The sequence below is a fragment of the Globicephala melas genome, chromosome 8 (assembly GCF_963455315.2).
Source record: "Globicephala melas chromosome 8, mGloMel1.2, whole genome shotgun sequence".
Classification (NCBI taxonomy): domain Eukaryota; kingdom Metazoa; phylum Chordata; class Mammalia; order Artiodactyla; family Delphinidae; genus Globicephala; species Globicephala melas.
The window spans coordinates 99,220,521-99,245,839 of record NC_083321.1 but is presented as its reverse complement, the minus strand read 5'-3'; the positions used below and the strand labels follow the sequence as shown (position 1 = coordinate 99,245,839).

Sequence of the window (25,319 nt, the reverse complement as noted above, 5' to 3'; positions counted from 1 at the left end):
CGTACCACAAAAAAAAAAAAAAAAAAAAAAAAAAAGTTCTGTTTACACTACACTGTAGTCTTTTAAGTGTGCAATAACACAATGTACATGCCTTAATTAAAAACTAATGCTATTGGAAAAATGGCACCAGTAGACCTGCTCAACACAGGGTTGCCACATACCTTCAATTTGTAAAAAATGCAGTATCTGCAATGTGTAATAAAACATAGTGCAATAAAATGAGATATGCCTGTGTATCCACAACTAAAAGAAATGTTAAAGGTTGTCTTTCAGACCTGAGCAAAGTGATACTTTAGGTAATATATATAAGATTTTTCTTATTAGTTAAACCTCTTTAAATAATAATAGACTGCTTTAACAAAAATAACAATGTATTTTATATATAAAAGTAAGATGGGGCTTCCCTGGTGGCGCAGTGGTTGAGAGTCCGCCTGCCAATGCAGGTGACACGGGTTCGTGCCCCGGTTCGGGAAGATCCCACATGCCGCGGAGCGGCTAGGTCCGTGAGCCATGGCCGCTGAGCCTGCGCGTCTGGAGCCTGTGCTCCACAACAGGAGAGGCCACAACAGTGAGAGGCCCGCATACCACAAAAAAAAAAAAAAAAAAGTAAGATGTATGACAATAGCATAAAGTTGGGATGAGAGAAATGGAAGAATATTACTTTAAGATTCTTATATTAAGATTTTTATACTATATGTGAAGTCATATAATATCATTTGAAGGTAGACTGTGAAACGTTAGAGATGTATGATATAAATCCTAGAACAACCAATAAAATAACAAAAATGTCATAGCTGACATGCCATCAAAGGAGATGTAATAGATATAAAAATATAAAAGTAATTCAAAAGGAGGCATAAAAAGAGAAAAAGAGGACAAAGAACAGATGGGGCAAACAGCAAGATAATATACTTATATCAAACCCTACCAAAAATCACATTAAAAGTAAATGATCTAAACACCCCAATTAAAAGGAAGAGATTGTCAGATTTGACAAAAAGTCACAACCCAACTACATGCTGCTGACAAGAAACACACTTTAAATACAAAGAAACAAATAGATTAAAAATACAAGAAATATAAAAGATATGCTAGCACTAGTTAAAAGAAGGTTGGAGTAGGTATATTAGTATCAGACAATGTAGATTTCAGAGCAAACAAAATATCAAAGATAAAGATCACTTCATAATTATGGAGTCAATTAATTGAGAAGACATAACAATCCCAAACAGTTATGTATCTAATAAAAGAACTTCAAAATACATGAAACAAAGACTGATGGAACTTCAGGAGATACAATAAATCCATAGTTACAGGCAGAGATTTTTAATACCCTCTCTCAATTATTGATAGAATAACTAGGCATAAAAATGGGAAAGATATGGACTTGATCAACATCATCAACCAACTTGACCTAATGGACATTTATAGGACACTCCACAACATTTATAGAATAGCAGAATACACATTTATAGAACAAGAGAATACACATTCTTCTATTATAAGCTTATTGAACTTAGAACATTTACAAAGATAAATCATATTCTGGGCCATAAAACAAGTGTCAGTAAATTCAAAAGATTTCAAGACATACATAGTACAATAGAATTAAATTAGAAATCAATAACAGAAAGATCCTTGAAAGATCTCCAAATACTTGGAAATTAAATAACACACTGCTAAATAACCTATGACCAAAGAAGAAAAAAGGGGAAATTAGAAGGTATTTTGAACCAAATGAAAATGAATGTATTGAATGTGGCTAAAGAGTATTTAGTATGATATTTATAGCACTAAATGCCTATATGAGAAAAGAAGGAAGGTATCAAGTAAATGTCCTAATCTTCTACCTTAAGAAACTTAAAAGAGGAGGAAATTAAACCTAAAGTAAGCAGAAGAAAAGAAATAATAAAGATTGAAGCAGAAATCAATGGATTAGAAAACAGAATAAAAAAATTAATGATACCAAACACTAGGACTTTGAGAAGATCAATAAAACTGATAATCTTGAGCTTATCTAATCATGAAAAAAAAGAGAGAGAGAGAAGATACAATTTTTAAGAGAAAAAATAAGAGAAATGAAACTACTACAGATTCTACAGGTATTAAAAGGATAATAGGAGAATACTAAGAATAATTTTATGCCAATAAATTAGACAACCTAGATGAAATGACAAATTTGTTGAAACACACAAACTACTAAAGCCTCATCAAGAAAAAAATAAATAACCTGAATAGCCCTATTTCTATCATCAATGTTGAAACTGTTGTTAAGAACATTTCCACAGTGAAAAGTCCAGAAACAGGGAGAGTCACTGGCAAATTCTACCAGTTAGGGAAGAAATAATGCCAATTCTACATAAACTTTTCCTCCCAAATACTTCCCAGCTCATTCTACGAGGCTAGCATTTCTCTGAAAACAAAACCTGTCAAAGATATTACAAGAAAAGTAAAAGTCAATATCTCCTAGAATATATATGTAAATTCTAAACAAAATTTTTAGCAAATCTTACTAAACAATACATTATAATTTTATTTATTTTTGGCTGCATTGGGTCTTTGTTGCTGCGCACGGGCTTTCTCTAGTCGCCACAAGCGGAGGCTACTCTTCATTGCAGTGCTCGGGCTTCTCATTGTGGTGGCTTCTCTTGTTGCGGAGCACGGGATCTAGGAGCACGGGCTCTAGGCGGGCTTCAGTAGTTGTGGTGCGTGGGCTCAGTAGTTGTGGTTCGCGGGTTCTAGAGCACAGGCTCAGTAGTTGTGCCGCACGGGCTTAGTTGTTCCGTGGCATGTGGGATCTTCCCAGACCAGGGATGGAACCCATGTCCCCTGCCTTGGCAGGCGGATTCTTAACCACTGCACCATGAGGGAAGTCCCTCAAACAATACATTAAAAGGATAATACATTATTACCAAGTGGGGTGTAACCCCAGGAATGCAGGACTGATTTAACATTCGAAAATCAAACAATGTTATTCACCATATTAGCAAACTAGAAAAGAAAACCTATGATCATCTCGCTAGAGAGGAAAAAAAAGTTGACAAAATCCAACGTCCATTCCAGATAAAGATTCTCAACCAACTAGGAAGAGAAGGGAACCTAAGAAAAAACTATAGCTAACATCATACTTGATGGTGAAAGACTAAATGCTTTCTCTCTAAAATCAGGATTGTCCACTCTCATCACTTCTATTCAACATTCTGGAGGTTCTAGCCAGTGAAATCAGGCAAGACAGAGAAATAAAAGACATCCAGATTTAAAGGAAGAAGCAAAACCGTTTTTGTTTAAAGATGACATGATTACCATGTAAAAACATCCAATGAATTAATAAGTGAGTACAAAGATCCATATCCAAAAACCAACTGTATATTTCCATATACTAGCAATGACAACAACAGAATCAGCAATTGACAATTTTTTAAAATACCATTTACAGGGCTTCCCTGGTGGCGCAGTGGTTGCGAGTCAGCCTGCCAATGCAGGGGACACGGGTTCGTGCCCCGGTCCGGGACGATCCCACATGCCGCGGAGCGGCTGGGCCCGTGAGCCATGGCTGCTGAGCCTGCGCGTCCGGAGCCTGTGCTCCGCAACGGGAGAGGCCACAACAGTGCGAGGCCCGCGTACCACAAAAATTAAAAATAAATAAATAAATAAAATACCATTTACAATAGCTTCAAAAATATGAAATACTTCAGGATAGACCTGACAAAAAATGTGAAAGACCTATACACTGAAAACTATAACTGAGAAAAATTAAAGGAGAGCTAAATAAATGTTCCTGGGTTGGAAGACTCAATATCATTAACATGTCAATTCTCCCCAAATTATCTATAGATTCAACACAATCCCACTCAAAATCCAGGAATGTTCTTTGGTAGAAATTGACACACATTTTAAAATTCATATGGAAATGCAAATGGCCTAAAATAGCCATGGTGACTCTGGGGAAAAATAAACTGGAGGGCTAACACTACCTGATTTCAAGCATTATTATAAAACTATACCAATCAGAACAGCATGGTATTAGCATAAAGATAGACAAATAGATCAGTAAAACAGAAGAGAAAGTCCAGAAATAAACCCACACATATAAGAACAGCTCATTTTTTTTAACATCTTTACTGAGATATTATTTGCATACCATAAAGTTCACATGACCATAATGTAATTTGAGAACATTTTCATCATCCCCAAAAGAAACCTTGTACACTTTAACAGTCACCTTCCACCCACTCCCACCTAGCCCTAGGCAAATACTAATTTTTCTGTCTCTATAGATTTGCCTGTTCTTGATTTCATATAAATGGGATCATACAATATGTAGCCCTTCATGACTGGCTTCTTTCACTTGGCATAAGTCCATGTTGTAGCATGTACTGGAACTTCATTCCTTTTGGTTGCTGATATTCTACTGTGTAAATATTATCTATATCTATATATTTTATTTATCTATTCATCAGTTTATGGACATTTGGGATGCTTCCACTTCCTGGCTATTTTGAATAATGCTGCTATGAACATTTGTGTAAGTTTGTGTGTGGACGTACATTTTTAGTTCTCTTGGGTATACACCCAAGAATGGAATTTCTGAGTCATACGGTAACTCTATGTTTAACCTTTTGAGAAATTGCTAAACTGTTTTCCAAAGTGATTGTACCATTTTACATTCCCCACCAACAGTGTATGGGACTTCTAATTTTTAGACATCCTCATCAGCACTTGTTATAATCTGTCTTTTTTATTAGAGCAATTCTTATGTGTGTGAAGTGGTATCTCATTGTGGTTTTGATTTGCACTTCCCAATAACTAATGATGTTGCATATCTTTTCAAGTGCTTATTAGCCATTTATATATTTTCCTAGGAGAAATGTCTAGTTAAATCTTTTGTCTACCTTTTAATTGGGTTATCTTTTTATTATTGAGTTGTAAGAGTTCTTTTCTATATTCTGACTACAAGTCTCTCATCAGATATATAATTTGCAAATAATTTCTCCCATTCTGTAGTTGTTTTTTCACTTTCTTGATGGTTTTCAATTTTGATGAAGTCCAACATCAATCTTCTCTTTTATTGTTTGCTGGACAACTGACTTTTAACAAATGCACAAAAGCAATGCAGTGGAGAAAGAATAACTTTTCAGCAAATGGATATCCACATACAAAAAAATAAACTTCAAACTATATGTGAAAATTAACTCAAACTGGATTGCAGACTTAAATGTAAAACCTACAATGATAATCTTTCTAGAAGAAAACAAAAAAGAAAATTTTTGTGACCTTGGGTTAGGCAATGATATCTTAAATATGATGCCAAAAGTACAACATATTTAGTCATTCAAGGAATGTAAGCTAAAACCACAATGAGATGCCACTACATACCTATTCAAATGGCTAAAATGAAAAAGACTGACCATACCAAGTGTTGGTGATGATGTAAGGGAACTTGAACTCTTACAAGTTACATTACTCTTCCTGGTAGTAATATAAAGTGGTACAACTACTTTGGAAAGCCTTTTGACAGTTTCTTTAAAAAATGAAATATATACCTACCATGATGATCCAGTCCACTCTCAGGTATTCACCCAAGAGAAAAGGTAACATTTTCCAAAGACTTGCACACGAATGTTCACTGCAGCTTTATTTGTAATAGCCCAAAACTGGAAACAACTCAAATGTCCATCAAACTATGAATGGGTAAACAAATTGCGGTATATCCATACAATGGAATACTATCCAGTAACAAAAAGGAATAAACTCTTGGTATCATAACAACAAGGACAAAATAATTACTCTGAATAAAAGGAGCTGGGCCCAAGAGTACATGTTGTATAACTCCAGAAAATGCGAACTAATCTATAGTGACACAAAGCAAACCAGTGGTTGCCTGGGGAAAAAGATGTGGGGAGGGCAGGAAAGAGGTGCTACCTAGGGCATGAGGAAACTTTTGAGGATGATATATATGTTCACTATCTTGACTATGATGGTCGTTGTGTGTGTGTGAGAGAGAGAAAACATCAAAGTTTACACTTTTATATGTGTAGTTTATTGAATATCAATTATGTTTATTTAAAAAAAACACCTACTTGCAGAGAGGAAATGAGTTGCTCAGTGAGAAAATTGTCAGAAAACCTAATTTAAGAGCTTTTGTTAAGAAATATAATTAATTCAAGACTAGAACTTTGAAACAAATGAGCTATTGTTTTCTGAACAGTAGTGTGAGGTCAATTCATACTCACACCTCTTCAATAAAGCATGAACTGCTGAAAATTCTGGGCTTCTATCCATTTGTAGCAGGCTATTTGCTCCCGGGGAATTATGGGCTTCCTTTTACTTAGATTAACACAGGTATATACTAAAACCCAGGAAGCTGTCCTATAAAGGCTGAAAGATCAGGCACTGGAAAAGCACAAGAAACTTGTATGTGCAACTAAGTCCATCCAGATTATTACAGCTAATCTCTGGCCACCTCTAGCAGAGTGACAAGGCCACTTTGAACAAGGATTTTCTTATAACTGTTCTGCCACACTTGCTATTCTTTCTTGAGCTACAGCTGTTAAGTCTAAGTTGAGTATTCCTCAAAGAGTATAGAACATAAATATAGCTTTTATGGTATGATTCAAACTCAAATGCAATATAAAGTTGTAATAGGGTAGAGGTAAGAAATCTCACTATTGCCACTTGGGCAGAGAGAGAATGTTTTTATAACTAGCAAGGATCAAGATTTAAAGGCATATAAGGTTGTGTACAATTGACTTTTTTTTTTTTTTTTTGTCTGAGCCGCAAAGTATGAGAGATCTTAGTTTCCCCAACAGGGATCGAACCCGTGCCCCCTGCAGTGGAAGCTTGGAGTCCTAACCACTGGACCACCAGGGAATTCCCCAAAATTGACTTTAAAATACACGTTGCTGTGCTCTCTTAAAATATAATGCATGAAATAAGAGAATAAAAGGAAGAGATTAAAAGAGTACAAAAGTTTAAAGATAAGCCTAAGATCATAGGTGCCCTGGGCTAAAGATCTTCTTATATAAAGATCTTATTCCAAAGAGATCCAGTAAAAAAAGTAAATGTTTTTAGGACATTCATATTTGATTAGTTCAATAACTCCTTAGCTTGTGAAAAAGGCGAATGTGAAAAGATTTTTCCGTAGGTAAGAAATTAAAATGAGGTTTTCAATAGTGAAACAAATGGAGCCAAGTGAATGACAACAGAACAGCTTAGTTACTGGTATAATTCTCTATACCATTTATTCTCCATACCAGTAAACTGAGAGCTAAGGAAACACACCAGCATTGTTTCTCAAATGTTGGTAACAGGACAATTACTAGAAATGATGGAATCAGCCCTTTCCCCTTTCTCCCCCACAGCTACTCCTCTCCTCACAGTCAAAAATCTTAAGAGTTGTCTAGCTTTCTCCCTCTATTTCCTGATCTCCTCTCCCACTCCATTATGGCTTATTAAGACCCATCAATCACTCCACCAAAACAAGTCTCTCTAAGGTCAGTGGTGGCCTACAGGTTAATCCATCTAGCATTTACATTCTCAACAGGGGCAACATTGTACCCAAGGCAGCAAAAATTGATTCAAGGGAGCAAAATATCTTAGATATTAAAATAGTTTGGGGCTCTCCAAAAAGTCATAGTACATAAGCAGAAATACACTACATCTAGGCATTCTCCATATCTTACACTATGCCTTCTTCCCAGGTGACTTTACGCATACCATATGCTTCAGTTACCACCCACTACCACCTGTAACTCATTAAGCTACAGTTCCAGCATAGACCATTCCTCTGAGATTCAAACCTACTTAACTACCTGCCAGTTTGACATTCCACTTGAGTGTCTCAAAGGTATTTATCTGGGAAAAGAATCCGCAGCTTTGGTCAGATTCTCAGGTTAAGAACTACTGCCATACAGTAGTTTCAGAAAGGATCATAAAAATAAAAAATGGCAAAAACCAACTAAAAAAGGTGATATAAACAATTATTCTATAAACAAGTTTATTCTTCTCGGATGTCTTTAAAGCTTCTTGCATAAATATACCTTTTAGCTGACACACAATAGAAACTAAACTAGGTTGGAAATCAACATGTCAACATATCGGTTTTTCCCAGGGCACTGACGTGAATACAATTATACTGGTTCTCTGGTTATGCTAAAAGGTATTCTAAAACCAGTGTCAGACTTTCAGTAAAAGAGAGTAAGAATACAAAACACTGCAAATTGATTTGTAAACTTGCTACACTGGGTGTTTGCAGAACTAAGCAACAAGTAGATGTCAATATTTACATTTTGAAGAGAATCCTGAAAAGAAAGTGATTATCACAGGCAAACTGCATTAAAAATATATTCTTCTTTTTTTTTTTGTACGCGGGCCTCTCACTGCCGCGGCCTCTCCCATCGTGGAGCACAGGCTCGGGACGCGCAGGCCCAGCGGCCACGGCTCACGGGCCCAGCCGCTCCGTGGCACGCGGGATCCTCCCGGACCGGGGCACAAACCCACGCCCCCTACCTCGGCAGGCGGACTCTCAACTACTGCGCCACCAGGGAAGCCCTAAAAATATATTCTTATAATTACAACAACAACTCAAAAACTCTTGTTAGCTATGTTCCATATAAAGCCACACCACTAATCCTTTACAAAGTTAAAACAAGATAGAGACCTAGAACTAAAATCGAGGGCTATCTTTTTGGCTCTATGGATTCATACTTCTTGAGCAATCACAGAAATTTGCCAACACTAACACTATCAAATAAAAGGAATTCTGCAAACAAGAACAAGAAATAGATTTATTTCAGGAGTTAAAAGAGGTGCTCTGTTAGGTGGTGGTGATGGGATGAATTGGGGGATTGGGATTGACATATATACACTAATAAGTATAAAATAGATAACTAATAAGAACCTGCTGTATAAAAAAATACAATAAAATAATATTCAAAAAAAAAGAGGTGCTCTGTTAGAAAAATAACTTCTCAAGGAGATGAAAGAAATCTTCCTCTTTGGTACAACATGATTAAGGTCTAATCTAGCGCAGTCTAAATCTTTGCCTGCTGATCATGTTTTTCTGTTCAACTTTTTTTCTCTGTCTCTCTGTTTCTTGATTCTGATAGTATTCTTCCTTAGTGATTTCTGAAATCATTACTAAAAATAATATTTCCTACTGGACACTCTACTTGGATCTCCTTTAAGAACTTCAAATCCAATATGCCCCAAACTAAACTTATCCTCTCCACCTCCACCTCCTTCCTGGAAAATGTTTCATAGTACCCCATTTACCTGGTGGCCTAAGCCATAAACCTGGGACTTATCCTTGAATTCTCCTCTGACAATATTTTATTAATTCTATCTCTTTCGCTCTTAAAACTGCCTCCTCCTCGCTGCCTTCCTGGCCTTGGCTTATAACTTACTGAAGTTACAGCCTTCAAAGTGCTGAGGTGGGGCTTCCCTGGTGGCACAGTGGTTGAGAGTCCACCTGCTGATGCAGGGGACACGGGTTCGTGCCCTGGTCCGAGAAGATCCCACATGCCACGGAGCGGCTGGGCCCGTGAGCCATGGCCGCTGAGCCTGCGCGTCCGGAGCCTGTGCTCCGCAGCAGGAGAGGCCACAACAGTGAGAGGCCCACGTACAGCCAAAAAAAAAAAAAAAGTGCTTAGGTGATGGAGTCAAATAAATCTGGGATTGAATCCCAGTTCTGCCATTGCTAAGTGTGATCTTAATCTTAGGCAAATTACTTAACCTCTCTGGGGCTCATTTTCTCATCTGTAAAATAAAAAGAATAATAAAATTTACCTCATACAGTTATTGAAGTAGGCAAATGAGCTAATGCCTCTAAAACACCCAACAGTATGTCTGGCGTATTGTAAACACTCAGTGAATGGTGGCCACCACTACCCTGCAGGACTGTATATCAATTAAATGATACAATAATCTATGTAAAGCATTTAACATGCAGTAAGGGCTTAATATTTAATAACCTTTAAAAAATTAATTTCACTTCTCATCTTCTCTATAAGTATATTACTTCAATAATACCCTAACATCTAGGCTTAGCCATTTTATCTATTCCTCACAATGCCTCTAAACGGCTTCTGTTTTCAGGATAAAATCCAAATTCCTTCTCATGACGTACAAAGTTCTTTATGATCTTTCCTCATTTTGAAGGTTTACTTCTTGCCATTCCTTTGGCTCCAATCACATCCAACTCAGAAGTGTCCTATTCTTTCAGGAGTTCCTGCTTTTACAATGCTATTCTTTTTGCCTAGAATCCCCATCTACTCTTTTCCCCAGTCCAATTCCAATTTTGTCTCATACTACTTCTTCTAACCCTTCACAACTCAGCCCAGGAAGCCTTCCCTGTCCTGGAGAAAATGGACCGAGCACCAGCAGCAGCAGCCTTGGCGCATGCCCTGGCCCTGGGCAATTTATATCCCAGCCAGGCTTCCTGCCGGACTGACTTCTCTCTTTTTTGTGTGATTGAACAGCTCTGCCCCATGGGGGGCCTTTTTCACACTTGATTTCGAAACACAGTCTCCGTGCTCTCAGACATTCTTGAAATTTTTTCCTTCTAATGACATAAGAAGAAAGACTTTATTTTACCGATATTTTACTTGATTTTTTACATTTATGTTGATGAAAGAAATTAGTCTGTAACATTGCTTTCTTGTAATACCCATGACAGGTTGGTATTAAGGTTATACTGTCTTCTATAATTATCTGGGAAGTATTCCCTGTTTTCCATTCTCTGGAATATTTTATATAAAACTTGGTATTATTTTTTCCCTTAAATATTTGGCAACTAACATTTATTGAGCATATACTACATGCCAGATTCTATACTAAGCTCATTTACTATGTTACCTCATTTAATCCTCACAGCAACTTTCTAAGGTATATATCATTATTATCCCTGTTTTATAGAGAAGAAACTGGGGCTTATAGAAGGTAACTTGCCCAAAGTCACAGAGCTGGTAGGCAGCAGAACTGGGACTTCAACACATGTATCCCCATGTTCTTAATCACTTGCTATACTATCTTGTAATACTTAATATATGGTATTATGATTACCTATTCATTTATCTGTCTCCCCATTAGTCAGTGAAATCTATCTAGTAAGATCCTTGAAGGGTGGGATCATGTCTCCATTTTTTGCAACTCTTAAATCTAGCATCATGTCTACCAATTAATAGATGCTCAATAAGTAGCTGTTAAGTGAATGAATGAAAACATATCATTTGATTCTTATAACAACTGGGTGAGGTAAAGTGGTTATTAACAATCCCGGTTCAGAAAGCAGGTATATGTTTACTTTAGAATGTTGCTAAAATGGCTTTTGTCTTTAAGTTAAAACATATAACCCCCATGCAAAGAAGGCATACATGATTTAGTTTCTTCAACAAGGAAAAAGCAAAAAATAAATTTTAATTACTTGCAAACTGTCAATGACAACAGATTTAATGTTCTGATACCATCTGTAAGACAGAGACCTTCATATTTTTTCTGGGGTCAAGGGTATAAATACAACAAGAAAAAGATTATCTGGTGAGAAAATGGCAATAAAACAAAAGCCTTAAGTAGAAAAGCTTTCATAGAAGGTCAGCAGTGTAGCTAAAGAAGAATTCCCCACCGACTATGCCATGTGGTAGGGATGTCATAAGACGATTTAAGGTAGACATAAAATACCCACAGCAGGGATGTCTTGGCTTCAGTTAAATGAACTGAAATTTCCATTCTGTCTTTTGCCTGATGAGTCTGTAAAAACGCTTATATATGGGCACCACAGAAAAGAGATTTTTTTTGATGTAGATCAGATCATAATTATGGCAAAATAACTAGGTTATAGTAAGACAAATCTGGCCTAGATATAGGAACAAACGTCCGAGAGCCAATGTCCTTATGTTCTGAAATTGTTATTTGGGAGATTATATCAATATAACTACAATCCTAAAGGATATTAAGAATAGAAAAGATCCTTGAAATATTTAAATAGAATTCTGCCTAAAGGATACCCTAGACAACCTCATGAGGATTCTTCCAAGCCTCTCTCTTCTAACCCCAATCCAAAATACACACACACACACACACACACACACTTTTTTACTGCAGCAGTTTTTGTCAAGTTGCTTTTAGGACAAGAGTATTATAACATATCTCAAAGGGGAAAAAAATGTGAGAATAAAAACATACCAAAGGAACTATTAAACACGTCACAGGAAAACTATTCTCACCAGTGGACTGCCACATAAAAATTTCAGAAGTCTTTGTACTCTCTATAGCAAAATAAACAAGATATTCAGCAAGGGGTCTCTTACAATATAGATATTGTTTAGACTCCCAAAATCAAATATGCTAATGATAAAAAATTGAAAATCAGAAAGAATAGAAAAAATGATTTACTTCCATCAGTGAAAGATAATTCTTTTTTTTTTAAATTTATGTATTTATTTATCTTTGGGTGCGTTGGGTCTTCATTGCTGCGTGCAGGCTTCTCTCTAGTTGTAGCGAGCAGGGGCTACTCTTTGTTGTGGTGCACGGGCTTCTCATTGCGGTGGCTTCTCTTGTTGCGGAGCTCAGGCTCTAGGCGCATGGGCTTCAGTAGTCGTGGGGTGGGACACGGGCTCAGTAGTTGTGGCTTGCGGGCTCTAGAGCACAGGCTTAGTAGTTGTGGTGCACGGGCTTAGTTGCTCCGTGGCATGTGGGATCTTCCTGAACCAGGGCTTGGACCCATGTCCCCTGCATTGGCAGGTGGATTCTCAACCACTGTGCCACCAGGGAAGCCCTGGAGTGCATATTTTAAGATCATATTTTTTCAATTTAAGACTTTGTATTTTATTCTATTTTAAAGATTTCAGTTCTCTGGTGAAATTCTCCATATTTTCATCTATTTTCTCCATCTTTTTCTCTATTTACTTAAAGATATTAATCAAGTGTTTTAAAGTCCTTGTATGATAACACCAGTATCTGTGGCATCTGTAAGCCTGCTTCTGTTAGCTTTTGGTTATCTGGTCCTATCTCTTGACATGCCTAGAAAATTTTGACTGAATAATATTGTTTTAAAATTTTTTACAAATTATGTTATCTATGACCAGAAAGAGTTTACCCTTTTCTCTGCTAGGCAGAGAGTGCAGCATTCATCACTTTTATCCAATCAAAACACTTGAGCAGAAGCAAGAACTACAATCCTGCAGCCTGTGGAACAAAAACCACATTCACAGAAAGACAAAATGAAAAGGCAGAGGGCTATGTAATAGATGAAGGAAGAAGATAAAACTCCAGAAAAACAATTAAATGAAGTGGAGATAGGCAACCTTCCAGAAAAAGAACTCAGAATAATGATAGTGAAGATGATCCAAGACCTCGGAAAAAGAATGGAGGCAAACAAAGATCGAGAAGATGCAAGAAATGTTTAACAAAGACCTAGAAAAATTAAAGAACAAATACCTAGAAGAATTAAAGTGCACACAGAACATTCTCCAGGACAGACCACATCTTGGGTCATGAATCAAGCCTCAGTAAATTTAAGAAAATTGAAATTATATCAAGCATCTTTTCTGAACCATGAAGCTATGAGATTAGAAATCAATTACAGGGGGAAAAAACTTAAAAAACACAAACACATGCAGAATAAACAACACATTACTAAATAACCAAGAGATCACTGAAGAAATCAAAGAGGAAATCAAAAAAAACCTAGAGACAAATGACAGTGAAAACATGACGATCCAAAACCTATGGGAGGCAGCAGAAACAGTTCTAAGAGGGAAGTTTATAGCAATTCAAGCCTACCTCAAGAAACAAGAAAAGTCTCAAATAAACAATCTAACCTTACACCTAAAGGAACTAGAGAAAGAAGAACAAACAAAACCCAAAGTTAGTAGAAGGAAAGAACATCAAGATCAGAGCAGAAATAAATGAAATAGAAACAAAGAAAACAATAGCAAAGATCAATAAAACTAAAAGCTGGTTCTTTGAGAAGATAAACAAAATTGATAAACCTTTAGCCAGACTCATCAGGAAAAACAGGGAAAGGACTCAAATCAATAAAATTAGACATGAAAAAGGAGAAGTTACAATGGACACTGCAGAAATACAGAGCATCATAAGAGACTACTACAAGCAACTCTATGCCAATAAAATGGACAACCTGGAAGAAATGGACAAATTCTTAGAAAGGTATAAATTTCCAAGACTGAACCAGGAAGAAATAGAAAATATGAACAGACCAATCACAAGTAATGAAATGGAAACTGTGATTAAAAATCTTCCAACAGACAGAAGTCCAGGACCAGATGGCTTCACAGGTGAATTCTATCAAACATTTAGAGAAGAGCTAACACCCACCCTTCTCAAACTCTTCCAAAAAGTTGCAGAGGAAGGAACACTCCCAAACTCATTCTACAAGGCCACCATCACCGTGATACCAAAACCAGACAAAGATACTACTAAAAAAAAAATTACAGACCAATATCACTGATGAATATAGATGCAAAAGTCCTCAACAAAATATTAGCAAACAGAATCCAACAACACATTCAAAGGATCATACACCATGATCAAGTGGGACTTATCCCAGGGATGCAAGGATTCTTCAATATATGCAAATCAATCAATGTGATACACCATATTAACAAATTGAATAATAAAAACCATAGGATCATCTCAATAGATACAGAAAAAGCTCTTGACAAAATTCAACACCGATTTATGATAAAAACTCTCCAGAAAGTGGGCATAGAGGGAACCTACCTCAACATAATAAAGGCCATATAGGACAAACCCACAGCAAACATCATTCTCAATGGTGAAAAACTGAAAGCATTTTCTCTAAGATCAGGAACAAGACAAGTATGACCTCTCTCGCCACTCTTATTCAACATAGTTTTAGAAGTACTAACCACTGCAATCAGACAAGAAAAAGAAATAAAAGGAATACAAATTGGAAAAGAAGAAGTAAAACTGTCATTGTTTGCAGATGACATGACAATATACATAGATAATCCTAAAAATGCCACCAGAAAACTACCAGGGCTAATCAATGAATTTGGTAAGGTTGCATGATACAAAATTAATGCACAGAAATCTCATGCATTCCTATACACTAACAATGAAAGATCAGAAAGAGAAATTAAGGAAACAATCCCATTCACCATTGCAAAAAAAGAATAAAATACCTTGGAATAAACCTACCTAAGGAGGTAAAAGACCTGTACTCAGAAAACTATAAGACACTGACGAAAGAAATCAAAGATGACACAGATGGAGAGATATACCATGTTCTTGGATTGGAAGAATCAACATTGTGAAAATGACCATAGTACCCAAAGCAATCTACAGATTCTATGCAAGCTCTATCAAATTACCAATGGCAGTTTTTACAGAACTAGAACAAAAAAATCTTAAAATTTGTATGGAGACACAAAAGATGCCAAATAGCCAAAGCAATCTTGAGGGGAAAAAATGGAGCTGGAGGAATCAGACTCCCTGACTTCAGACTATATTACAAAGCTACAGTAATCAAGACAATATGGTACTGGCACAAATACAGAAATATAGATCAATGGAACAGGATAGAATGCCCAGAGGTAAACCCACGCACCTATGGCCAACTAATCTATGACAAAGGAGGCAAGGATACACAATGGAGAAAAGACAGTCTCTTCAGTAAGTGGTGCTGGGAAAACTGGACAGCTACATGTAAAAGAATGAAATTAGAACACTCCCTAACACGATACACAAAAATAAACTCAAAATGGATTAAAGACCTAAATGTAAGACCGGACACTATAAAACTCTTAGAGGAAAACATAGGAAGATCACTCTCTGACATAAATCACAGCAAGATCTTTTTTAACCCACCTCCTAGAGTAATGGAAATAAAAACAAAAATAAGCAAATGGGACCTAATGAAACTTCAAAGCTTTTGCACAGCAAAGGAAACCATAAACAAGACAAAAAGACAACCCACAGAATGGGAGAAAATATTTACAACTGAATCAACAGACAAAGGATTAATCTCCAAAATATATAAACAGCTCATGCAGCTCGATATTAAAAAAACAAACAATGCAATCCAAAAATGGGCAGAAGACCTAAATAGACATTTCTCCAAAGAAGATATACAGATGGCCAACAGGCTCAAGAAAAGCTGCTCAACATCACTAATTATCAGAGAAATGCAAATCAAAACTACAGTGAGGTATCACCTCACACCAGTCAGAATGGGCATCATCAGAAAATCTACAAACGACAAATGCTGGAGAGGGTGTGGAGAAAAGGGAACCCTCTAGCACTGTTGGTGGGAATGTAAATTGATACAGCCACTATGGAGAACAGTATGGAGGTTCCTTAAATAACTAAAAATAGAATTACCATATGACCCAGGAATCCCACTACTGGGCTTATACCCAGAGAAAACCATAATTCAAAGAGACACATGCACCCCAGTGTTCACTGCAGCGCTATTTACAATAGCCAGGTCATGGAAGCAACCTAAATGCCCATCGACAGATGAATGGATAAAGAAGATGTGGTACATATATACAATGGAATATTACTCAGCCATAAAAAGGAGCAAAATTGGGTTATTTGTAGAGACATGGATGGACCTAGAGACTGTCATACAGAGTGAAGTAAGTCAGAAAGAGAAAAACAAATATCGTATATTAACGCATATATGTGGAATCTAGAAAAATGGTACAGATGAACCAGTTTGCAAAGCAGAAACAGAGACACAGACATAGAGAACAAACGTATGGACACCAGGGGGGGACAGTCAGGAGTGGGGGGATGAACTGGGAGATTGGGATTGACATGTATACACTGATATGTATAAAATAGATAACTAATAATAACCTGCTGTTTAAAAAAATAATTTAAATTAAATTTAAAAATTCCAAAAAATTTTCAAAAAAAAAAGTTCATCCACATGAAGAAGTTCATCCACATGAAGAACTGTGCTCAAGGTTACATAGCCAATAGGTAGAAAATTCAAACCTAAGACTATTTGAATCTTAATTTGTGCTATGAACCACTATCTGCCACATATGCAAATTGCATATCCTCAGCATTCAGTACAGTGCCTGCCACGTGGTAGGCTTTAACATTCAACAAACATTTGTTTTATTGTTGAAACAATAAAACAAGATAATATATGAATAAGATAATATATGAAAGCCCTTGTAAATTATAAAACTCTGCATGAATACTATTATTTCCTTCCACCCTGACTCAGTTTTTGTTGATTTTTCTACCTCACCATCCTTATCCAGTTCCCCAGTAAACACACATTTATCCATCTAGGTCCAAGTGAAATGTAATAATTTCTTTAACACTCCATATGAAATCAGTAATCCCTCTTCTGTGCTCTCAGGGACTCTGTAATTACTTCTATTATAATAATTATATAACCCATTTGCATACAATTCTTCCCCCATCCACCCTAGATTATGAATTCTTCAAGAAAAGAAACCACATTTTATTTATCTTTGTATTGCTTGTGCCTAGGACAGTGTCAGGATATGAAAGATGCCAAATTCATACTGCTGAATAAATGCAGAATCACTCTCAGACCCAGATAAGACAGTAGGTCCTTGCCTTGGAACTCATATTTTTTTCCCAGCTTTATTGAGATATAATTGACAAAAAACACTGTGTAACTTTAAGGTATACAATGTATACCAATAATTTTAGATAGCTAGATAGACAGACAGAAAGACAGATGAGAACATACAAGATCTAGTCTCTTAGCAAATGTCAAGTATATAATACAGTATTGTTAACTATAGTTACCATGCTGTACATTATTAAATCCCAGAACCTATTAATCTTATAACTAAAAGTTTGTACCTTTTGACCAACATCTCATTTCCCCCACCCACCAAGTCCTGGCAACCACCAATCTATTCTCTGTTTCTATAAGTTCAACTTTTTAAGATTTAACATGTGAGGTCATAAAGTAGTTGTCTTTCTTTATCTGACTTATTTCACTTAGTATAATGCCCTCAAGTTTCATTCATGCTGTCACAAATGGCAGGATTTCCTTCTTTTTCATGGCCGAATAATATTCTGTTACATTTGCACCACATTATTTTTATCCATTCACTTGTTAATGGACACTTAGGCAGCTTCCATGTCTTGGCTATTGTGAATAATACTGCAATGAACATAGGAGTGCACATATTTCTTTGAAATAGTGATTGAATTTCCTTCGGATATATATCCAAAAGTAGAATTGCTGGATTATATGGTAGTTCTACTTTTAATTTTTTGAGGAACCTCTATACTGTTTTCCATAATGTCTATACCAATTTATATTCCTACCAAGAATGCACAAGTGTTCCCTTTTCTCCAAATCCTTGCCAGCCCTTATGTCTTGTCTTTTTGATAACAGCCATTCAAATAGGTGTGGTATCTCATTAAGGCTTTGATTTGCATTTCCATGATGATTAGTAATGTTGAGCACTTTTTCACCTACCTGTTGGCCATTTTTATGTTTTCTTGGAAAAAATGTCTGTTCAGGTCCTTTGTGCATTTTTTAATTTTTTTTTTCTATTGGGTTGAGTGAGTTCATTATGTATTTTGGATATGAACACTTACCGGTTACACGGTTTGCAAATATTTTCTCTCATTTCATACAATTCCCTTTCACTTTTTTGTGCAGAAGCTTTTTAGTCTGATGTAGTCTCACTAGATTTTTTTTGCTTTTGTTGCTTGTGCTTATGGTATCATATTCAAAAAATCATTATTAAGACTAATGTCAAGGAGGTTACCTCTGTGCTTTCTTCTAGGAGTTTTACAGTTTCAGGTCTTAAGTTCAAGTTTTTAATCCATTTTGAGTTGATTTTTGATAGTGTAAGATAGGGGTCCAATTTAATTCTTTTGCATGCTGCTGTCCAGTTTTCCCAACACCATTTATTGACAAGACTATCCTTTCTCCATTGCATATTCTTGGCTCTCTCATCACAAATTAATTGATTTATTTCTGAACTCTTTATTCTGTCCCATCATATATGTATCTGTTTTTATGTCAATACCACACTGTTTTGATTACTATAGCTTTTTAATATAGTCTAAAATCAGGACGTGTGATGTCTCCAGCTTTGTGCTCCTTTCTCAACATTGTTTTGGCTATTCAGGGTCTTTTGTGGTTCTATATGGATTTTAGGATTGTTTGTCTATTTCTGCCATTGGAATTTTGATAGGGACTGCATCTGTGGACTGCTTTGGGTAGTATGGATATTTTTAACAACACTAACTCTTCCAACCCATGGGCATGAAATATCTTTCCATTTAATTGTGTCTTCTTCAATTTCTTTCAACAATGTCTTATAGTTTTCAGTGTAAAGATCTTTCACCTCCTTGGTTAAATTTACTCCTAAGTATTTTATTCTTTTTGATGTTATGGTAAATAGGATTGTTTTCTCAATTTCTGTTTTCAATAGTTCATTGTTAATATATGGATATACAACTGATTTTTGTAAATTGATTTTGTATCCTGCAACTTTACTGAATTCATTTAGTTCTAACAGATTTTTGGTGGAGTCTAAGGGTTTTCTGTATATAATATCATGTCATCTGTAAATAGTCACACTTTTAATTCTTCCTTTCCAATTTAATGTTTTTATTTATTTTTCTTGACTAACTGCTCAGGCTAGGACTTCCTGTACTATGTTGAATAAAAGTGGCAAGAATAGGCATTTTTGTCTTGTTCCTGATCCTAAAAGGAAAAGCTTTCAGCTTTTCACCATGGAGTATGATGTTAGCTATGGACTTGTCATATATGGTCTTTATTATGTCAAGGTACGTTCCCTCTATATCCACTTTGTTGAGAGTTCTTATCATGAATGGATGTTGAATTTTGTCAAGTGCTTTTTCTGCGTCTACTGAGACAATCACATGATTTTTATCTTTCATTATGTTAATATGGTGTGTCACACTGATTGATTTGTGGATTTGAACCATCCTTGCATCCCTAGAATAAATTCCACTTGATCCTGGTGTGTGGTCCTTTTAATGTATTGTTGGATTCAATTTGCTAATACTTTGTTGAAACTTTCTGCATCTACATTCATCAAGGATAGTAGCCTGTAATTTTCTTTTCTTGTAGTGTCCTTGTCTGGTTTTGATATCAGGATAATGCTGGCCTCGTAATAAGTTTGGAAGTGTTCCCTCCTCTTCTATTTTTTGGAAGTTTGAGAAGGATCAGTGTTAATTCCTCTTTAAAAGTTTGGTAGAATTCCCAGTGAAGCTGTCTGCTCCTCAACTGTTGTTGGGAGGTTTTTGATTACTAATTCAATCTCCCTACTTGGCAATTGGTCTGTTCAGATTTTCTATTTCTCCATAATCCAGCCTTGATAGGTTGTATGTTTCTAGAAATTTATCCATTTTTCTTAGGTTGTCCAATTTGTTGGCATATAATTGTAAATGGTAGTCTCTTATAAACTTTTGTGTTTCTGTGGTGTCAGTTGTAATGAGTCCTCTTTCACTTATAATATTATTTATTTGAGTTTTTTTCTTGGTTAATCTAGCGAAGGATTTTCAATTTTGTTTTATCTTTTCAAAAACCAATTCTTAGTTTTGCTGATCATTTCTATTTTTTCCCTATTCTTTATTTCTGCTCTAATCGTTATTTCCTTCCTTCTATTAATTTTGAGCTTAGTTTGCTCTTCTTTTTCCAGTTCCTTCAGGTGGAAGGTTCAGTTGTTTATTTGAGATCTTTTCTCTTTATAGCTATAAACTTTCCTCTTAGAAATGCTTTTGCCATATCCCATAATATCACAAGATTTTTTTAAATTTCCCTTTTGATTTCTTCTTTGGTCCACTGGTTGTTCAGGAGTGTGTTGTTTAAATTCCATGTACTTGTGAATTTTCCAATTTTCTTCCTGTTATTGATCTCTAGTTTCACACTATTGTGTTTGGAAAAGATGCTTGATATAATTTCAATCTTCTTGATTTGTTAAGATTTGTTTTGTGGCCTAACATATGATCTATCCTGGAGAATGTTCTGTTTGTTCTTGAAGAGAATGTGTTTTCTGCTGCTGTTGGATAAAATGTTCTGTATATGTGTGTATAGATCCATTTGGTCTATAGTATTACTCAAAAGTGCTGTTTTCTTATTGATTTTCTTTCTGTATCATCTATCCATTGTTGAGAGGGGGGTATTAAAGTCTCCTACTTTTACTGTATTGTTTATTTCTCCCTTCAGTTCTATTAATATCTGCTTTATATTTAGATGCTCCGATGTTGGATATTTACAATCGTTATGTCATCTTCATGAACTGATCCTTTTATCATATATAGTGACTTCTTTGTCTATTGTGACCCTTCTTTTTTAACTTAGTTTATTTTTTCTGATACAAGGATAGGTATCCCTGCTCTCTTTTTGTGAGCATTTGCATGGAATATCTTTTTCCATCCTTCCACTTCCAGCCTATGTGTGTCCTTAAAGTTAAAGTGAGTCTCTTACAGGCATCATTTCCCTTTTAAGACAGTGTGGTATTGGCAAAAGAATAGACAAATAGGTCAATGGCACAGAACAGAGAGCCCAGAAATAGACCCTCACAAATACACTTAACTGATCTTTGACAAAGGAGCAAAGGCAATATAATGAGGCAAAGATAGTCTTTTCAACAAATGGTATAGGAACAACTGAATATCTGTGTGAAAAAAAAAGGAATACGGACACAGACCTTATACCCCTTACAAAAGTTAACTCAAAATGTATCATAAAGCTAAATGTAAAACACAAAACTACAGGATTCCTAGAAGATAACACAAAAGAAAATATAGGTGACTTTGGGTACAGCAATGACTTTTTAGATATAATATCAAAGGCATGATCTATGAAAAAAATAATTATAAGCTGAATTTCATTAAAATTAAAAACATCTCCTCTCCAAAAGACAATGTCATGAGAATGAGAATTCAAGCCACAGACTAGGAGGAATTATTTGCAAAAGACACATCTGATAAAGTACTATTATCCAAAATATACAAAGAACCCGTAAAACTCAAGAATAAGAAAACAAATAGCCCAATTAAAAAATGGGCCCAAGACCTGAACAGACACTTCACCAAAGATGATATACAGATGGCTAGTAAGCATATGAAAAGATGCTCCTCATCATGTCATCAGGGAAATGCAATTTAAAATAACGAGATAACACACACTCCTATTACAATGGCCAAAATTCAAAATGCCGACAGCATCAAATGCTGACAAGGATGTGGAGCAACAGGAACTCTCATTCATTGCTGATGGATTGCAAAGTGGTACATTTTGGAAGAAGGTTTGATAGTTTCTTAGAAAAGTGAACATCCTCTTACCATACAATCCAGCAAATGTACTCAATATTTACCCAAAGGAGTTGAAAATTTATGCCCACACAAAACCTGCACATGGATGCTTATAGTAGCTTTATTTGTAACTGCCAAATCTTGGAAGAAACCAAGATATCCTTCAGTAGGTGCATGGATAAATAAACTAGTACATCCAGATTTTAGAATATTATTCAGCACTAAAAAGAAATGAATTATCAACCCATGAAAAGGAATTTGAGCAATCTTAAATGCATACTACTAAGGGGAAAAAGTCAGTCTGAACAGGCTACATACTGTATGATTCCAGCTATATGATATTCTGAAAATACTGGGTTGGCCAAAAAGTGCCTTTGGTTTTTAAGTAAAAATAAAAGATACATTTTTTCATTTTCACCAAGAAGTTTATTGAACAATGTATTCACCCTTTTGTTCCACTACCTTCTGCCATTTTTCAGGCAACTTCATAATTCCATCTTCCCAAAACTTTTTACCTTTTTGAGCAAAGAACTCTTCCAGGTGCCTTTTACAGCTTCCAGGGAATTGAAATTTTTTCCATTAAGAGAATTTTATAAAGACCAGAATAAATGAAAATCCGAAGGTGCAGTGTCTGGTGAATGTGGCGGGTGAATCAGAAGTTCCCAGCCAAGCTGTAATAGTTTTTGCCTGGTCATCAAAGAAACCTGAGGTCTTGTGTTATCCTGATGGAAGATTATGCGTTTTCTGTTGACTAATTCTGGATGCTTTTCATCGAGTGCTGCTTTCAGTTGGTCTAACTGGGAGCAGTACTTGTTGGAATTAATCGTTTCGTTTTCCAGAAGGAGCTCATAAAAGAGGACTCCTTTCCAATCCCACCACATATACAACATCACCTTCTTTGGATGAAGACTGGCCTTTGGTGTGGTTGGTGGTGGTTCATTTCGCTTGCCCCACAATCTCTTCCATTCCACATTAGTGTACAGTATCCACTTTTCATCACCCCTCACAATTTGTTTTCAAAATGGAACGTTTTCATTACGTTTAAGTAGAGAATCGCATGAGGAAATACGGTCAAGAAGATTTTCTTCGCTTAACATATGTGGAACCCAAACGTCAAAGCGATTCACATAACCAAGCTGGTGCAAATGATTTTCAGCACTTGATTTGGATATTTTGAGTATGTCGGCTATCTCCCGTGTGGTATAATGTTGATTGTTCTCAATTAATGTTTTGATTTGATTGCTATCAACTTCAACTGGTCTACCTGACCGTGGAGCATCATCCAGAAAGAAGTCTCCAGCACAAATCTTTGCAGACCACTTTTGACACGTTCGATCAGTCACAGCACCTTCTCTATATACTGCACAAATTTTTTTTTGCATTTCGGTTGTGTATTTAACCTTTCTTGAAATAATAAAGCATAATATGTCAAACATGTTGGTTTTTTCCTTCCATCTTCAATATTAAAATGGCTACACAAAAATTCACCAATTTTGATATGTCTTTTTTTAAATGCACGCTGATATGACAGCTGTCACATACAATCTAACAAACTTATTTTGAATGAAGTTAAAGACAACTAAGTGCTACTAGAGCCATCTTACACAAAAACCAAACGAACCTTTTGGCCAACCCAATAGCAAAACAATGGAGCCAGTAACAAGATCAGTGGTTGCCACAGGCTGGGGGAAGGGAGAGATGAATACACAGAGCACAGAACATTTTTAGGGCAATAAAACTATCCTGTATGATACTACGTTTGTAGATACATGTCATTATACATTTGTCAAAACCTATAATAATGTACAACACTGAGACTGAAGCCTATAGATTATGATAAATATAGATTATGATATGTCAATGTAGGTTTATAAGTTGTAACAAATGTATCACTGTGGTACAGGATATTGACAGTGGAGGAAGCAGTCCATGTGTAGGGGCAGGGAGTAAATGGGAACTTTCTGTACTTTCTGCTTAATTTTGCTATGACCCTAAAACTACTCCCAAAAATAGTCTATTAAAAAAACATAGCTCTTAACCATCTTTTAATACTACGACCCAGATCAAAAACAGTTGTTTCCACTTTGGATAAGAAGGTAAAACCACTGCTTGATTATTTCTAAAACCTAGCTTCCAAAATCATCTTAACTGGTAATTTAAGGCTCACAATAAGGATCAAAGAACTTACTTTTCAATTTTCTTCCTATGTTCTTTTTGCCTCTGTTGTTCTTTCACTTGTTCTCTTTCAATATCCATGAAAAGTCGTCTATATCTCAGGTACTGCTTTTGACGCTAAAGAAAAGAAGTTAAAATTGTTAAGATTCCGCTCTCAGAGCACTTTCCAAGAAAGGAAAATCCTTGTGCCATAGACAAGAAAACTATATGACACAAAAGTCACAGGGAATTAAGTCCTTAATTTCCTTCTATTTATGGTGACTCAGGATAATATCACATATAGCAAGAGATTTATATTTTCAAGCACATAGCTATTAGATGTAACAGACAAATCAGAGAAAGAAGTACTAATTTAGTTTGCACTTAGCATGGTCAGTTGTCAATAGCCCTTGAGGAAATGATTATATTTAATATGATAAGATACATACTATATTTACTCTGTGTTCCCAAGTAGTAAGTACCACAGAAGCAGAACCAAAGAAAGAATGTAAGAGGTATTTTATAACAGAACGTCACTTTAACTTTCCAAAATTAAAACCACACTACAAAAGCACACTCTAAGCCTAGCCTAATATGGTGGGGAGGAGGGAGGGAAGACTGAGGAATATCAGAGCATCATACTTTTAAAGGGAACAAGTATAATAAAAGCAAATGCTGGGGCTTCCCTGGTGGCACAGTGGTTAAGAATCTGCCTGCCAATGCAGGGTACATGGGTTCCAGCCTTGGTCTGGGAAGATCCCACATGCCGCGGAGCAATGAAGCCTGTGCGCCACAACTACTGAGCCTGCGCTCTAGAGCCCATGAGCCACAACTACTGAGCCCACGTGCCACAACTACTGAAGCCCACGTGCCTAGAG

At 36.0% G+C, this 25,319-nt stretch overlaps 1 protein-coding gene across 6 annotated transcripts in view; it reads right to left on the bottom strand.

The window, feature by feature from the left end:
* CCDC15 (coiled-coil domain containing 15) overlaps positions 1–25,319 on the bottom strand; it is a 62,188-nt gene that overhangs the window by 7,016 nt on the left and 29,853 nt on the right. For all 6 annotated transcript variants that reach the window (XR_009564980.1, XM_060304236.1, XM_030840306.2 and 3 more), the window contains one exon: positions 24,476–24,579. Coding sequence is in view for 5 of the 6 variants with exons in the window: in XM_060304236.1 (XP_060160219.1) it covers positions 24,476–24,579 (104 nt within the window). In the remaining variant the exon portion in view is untranslated. The remainder of the gene's footprint in view (positions 1–24,475; positions 24,580–25,319) is intronic.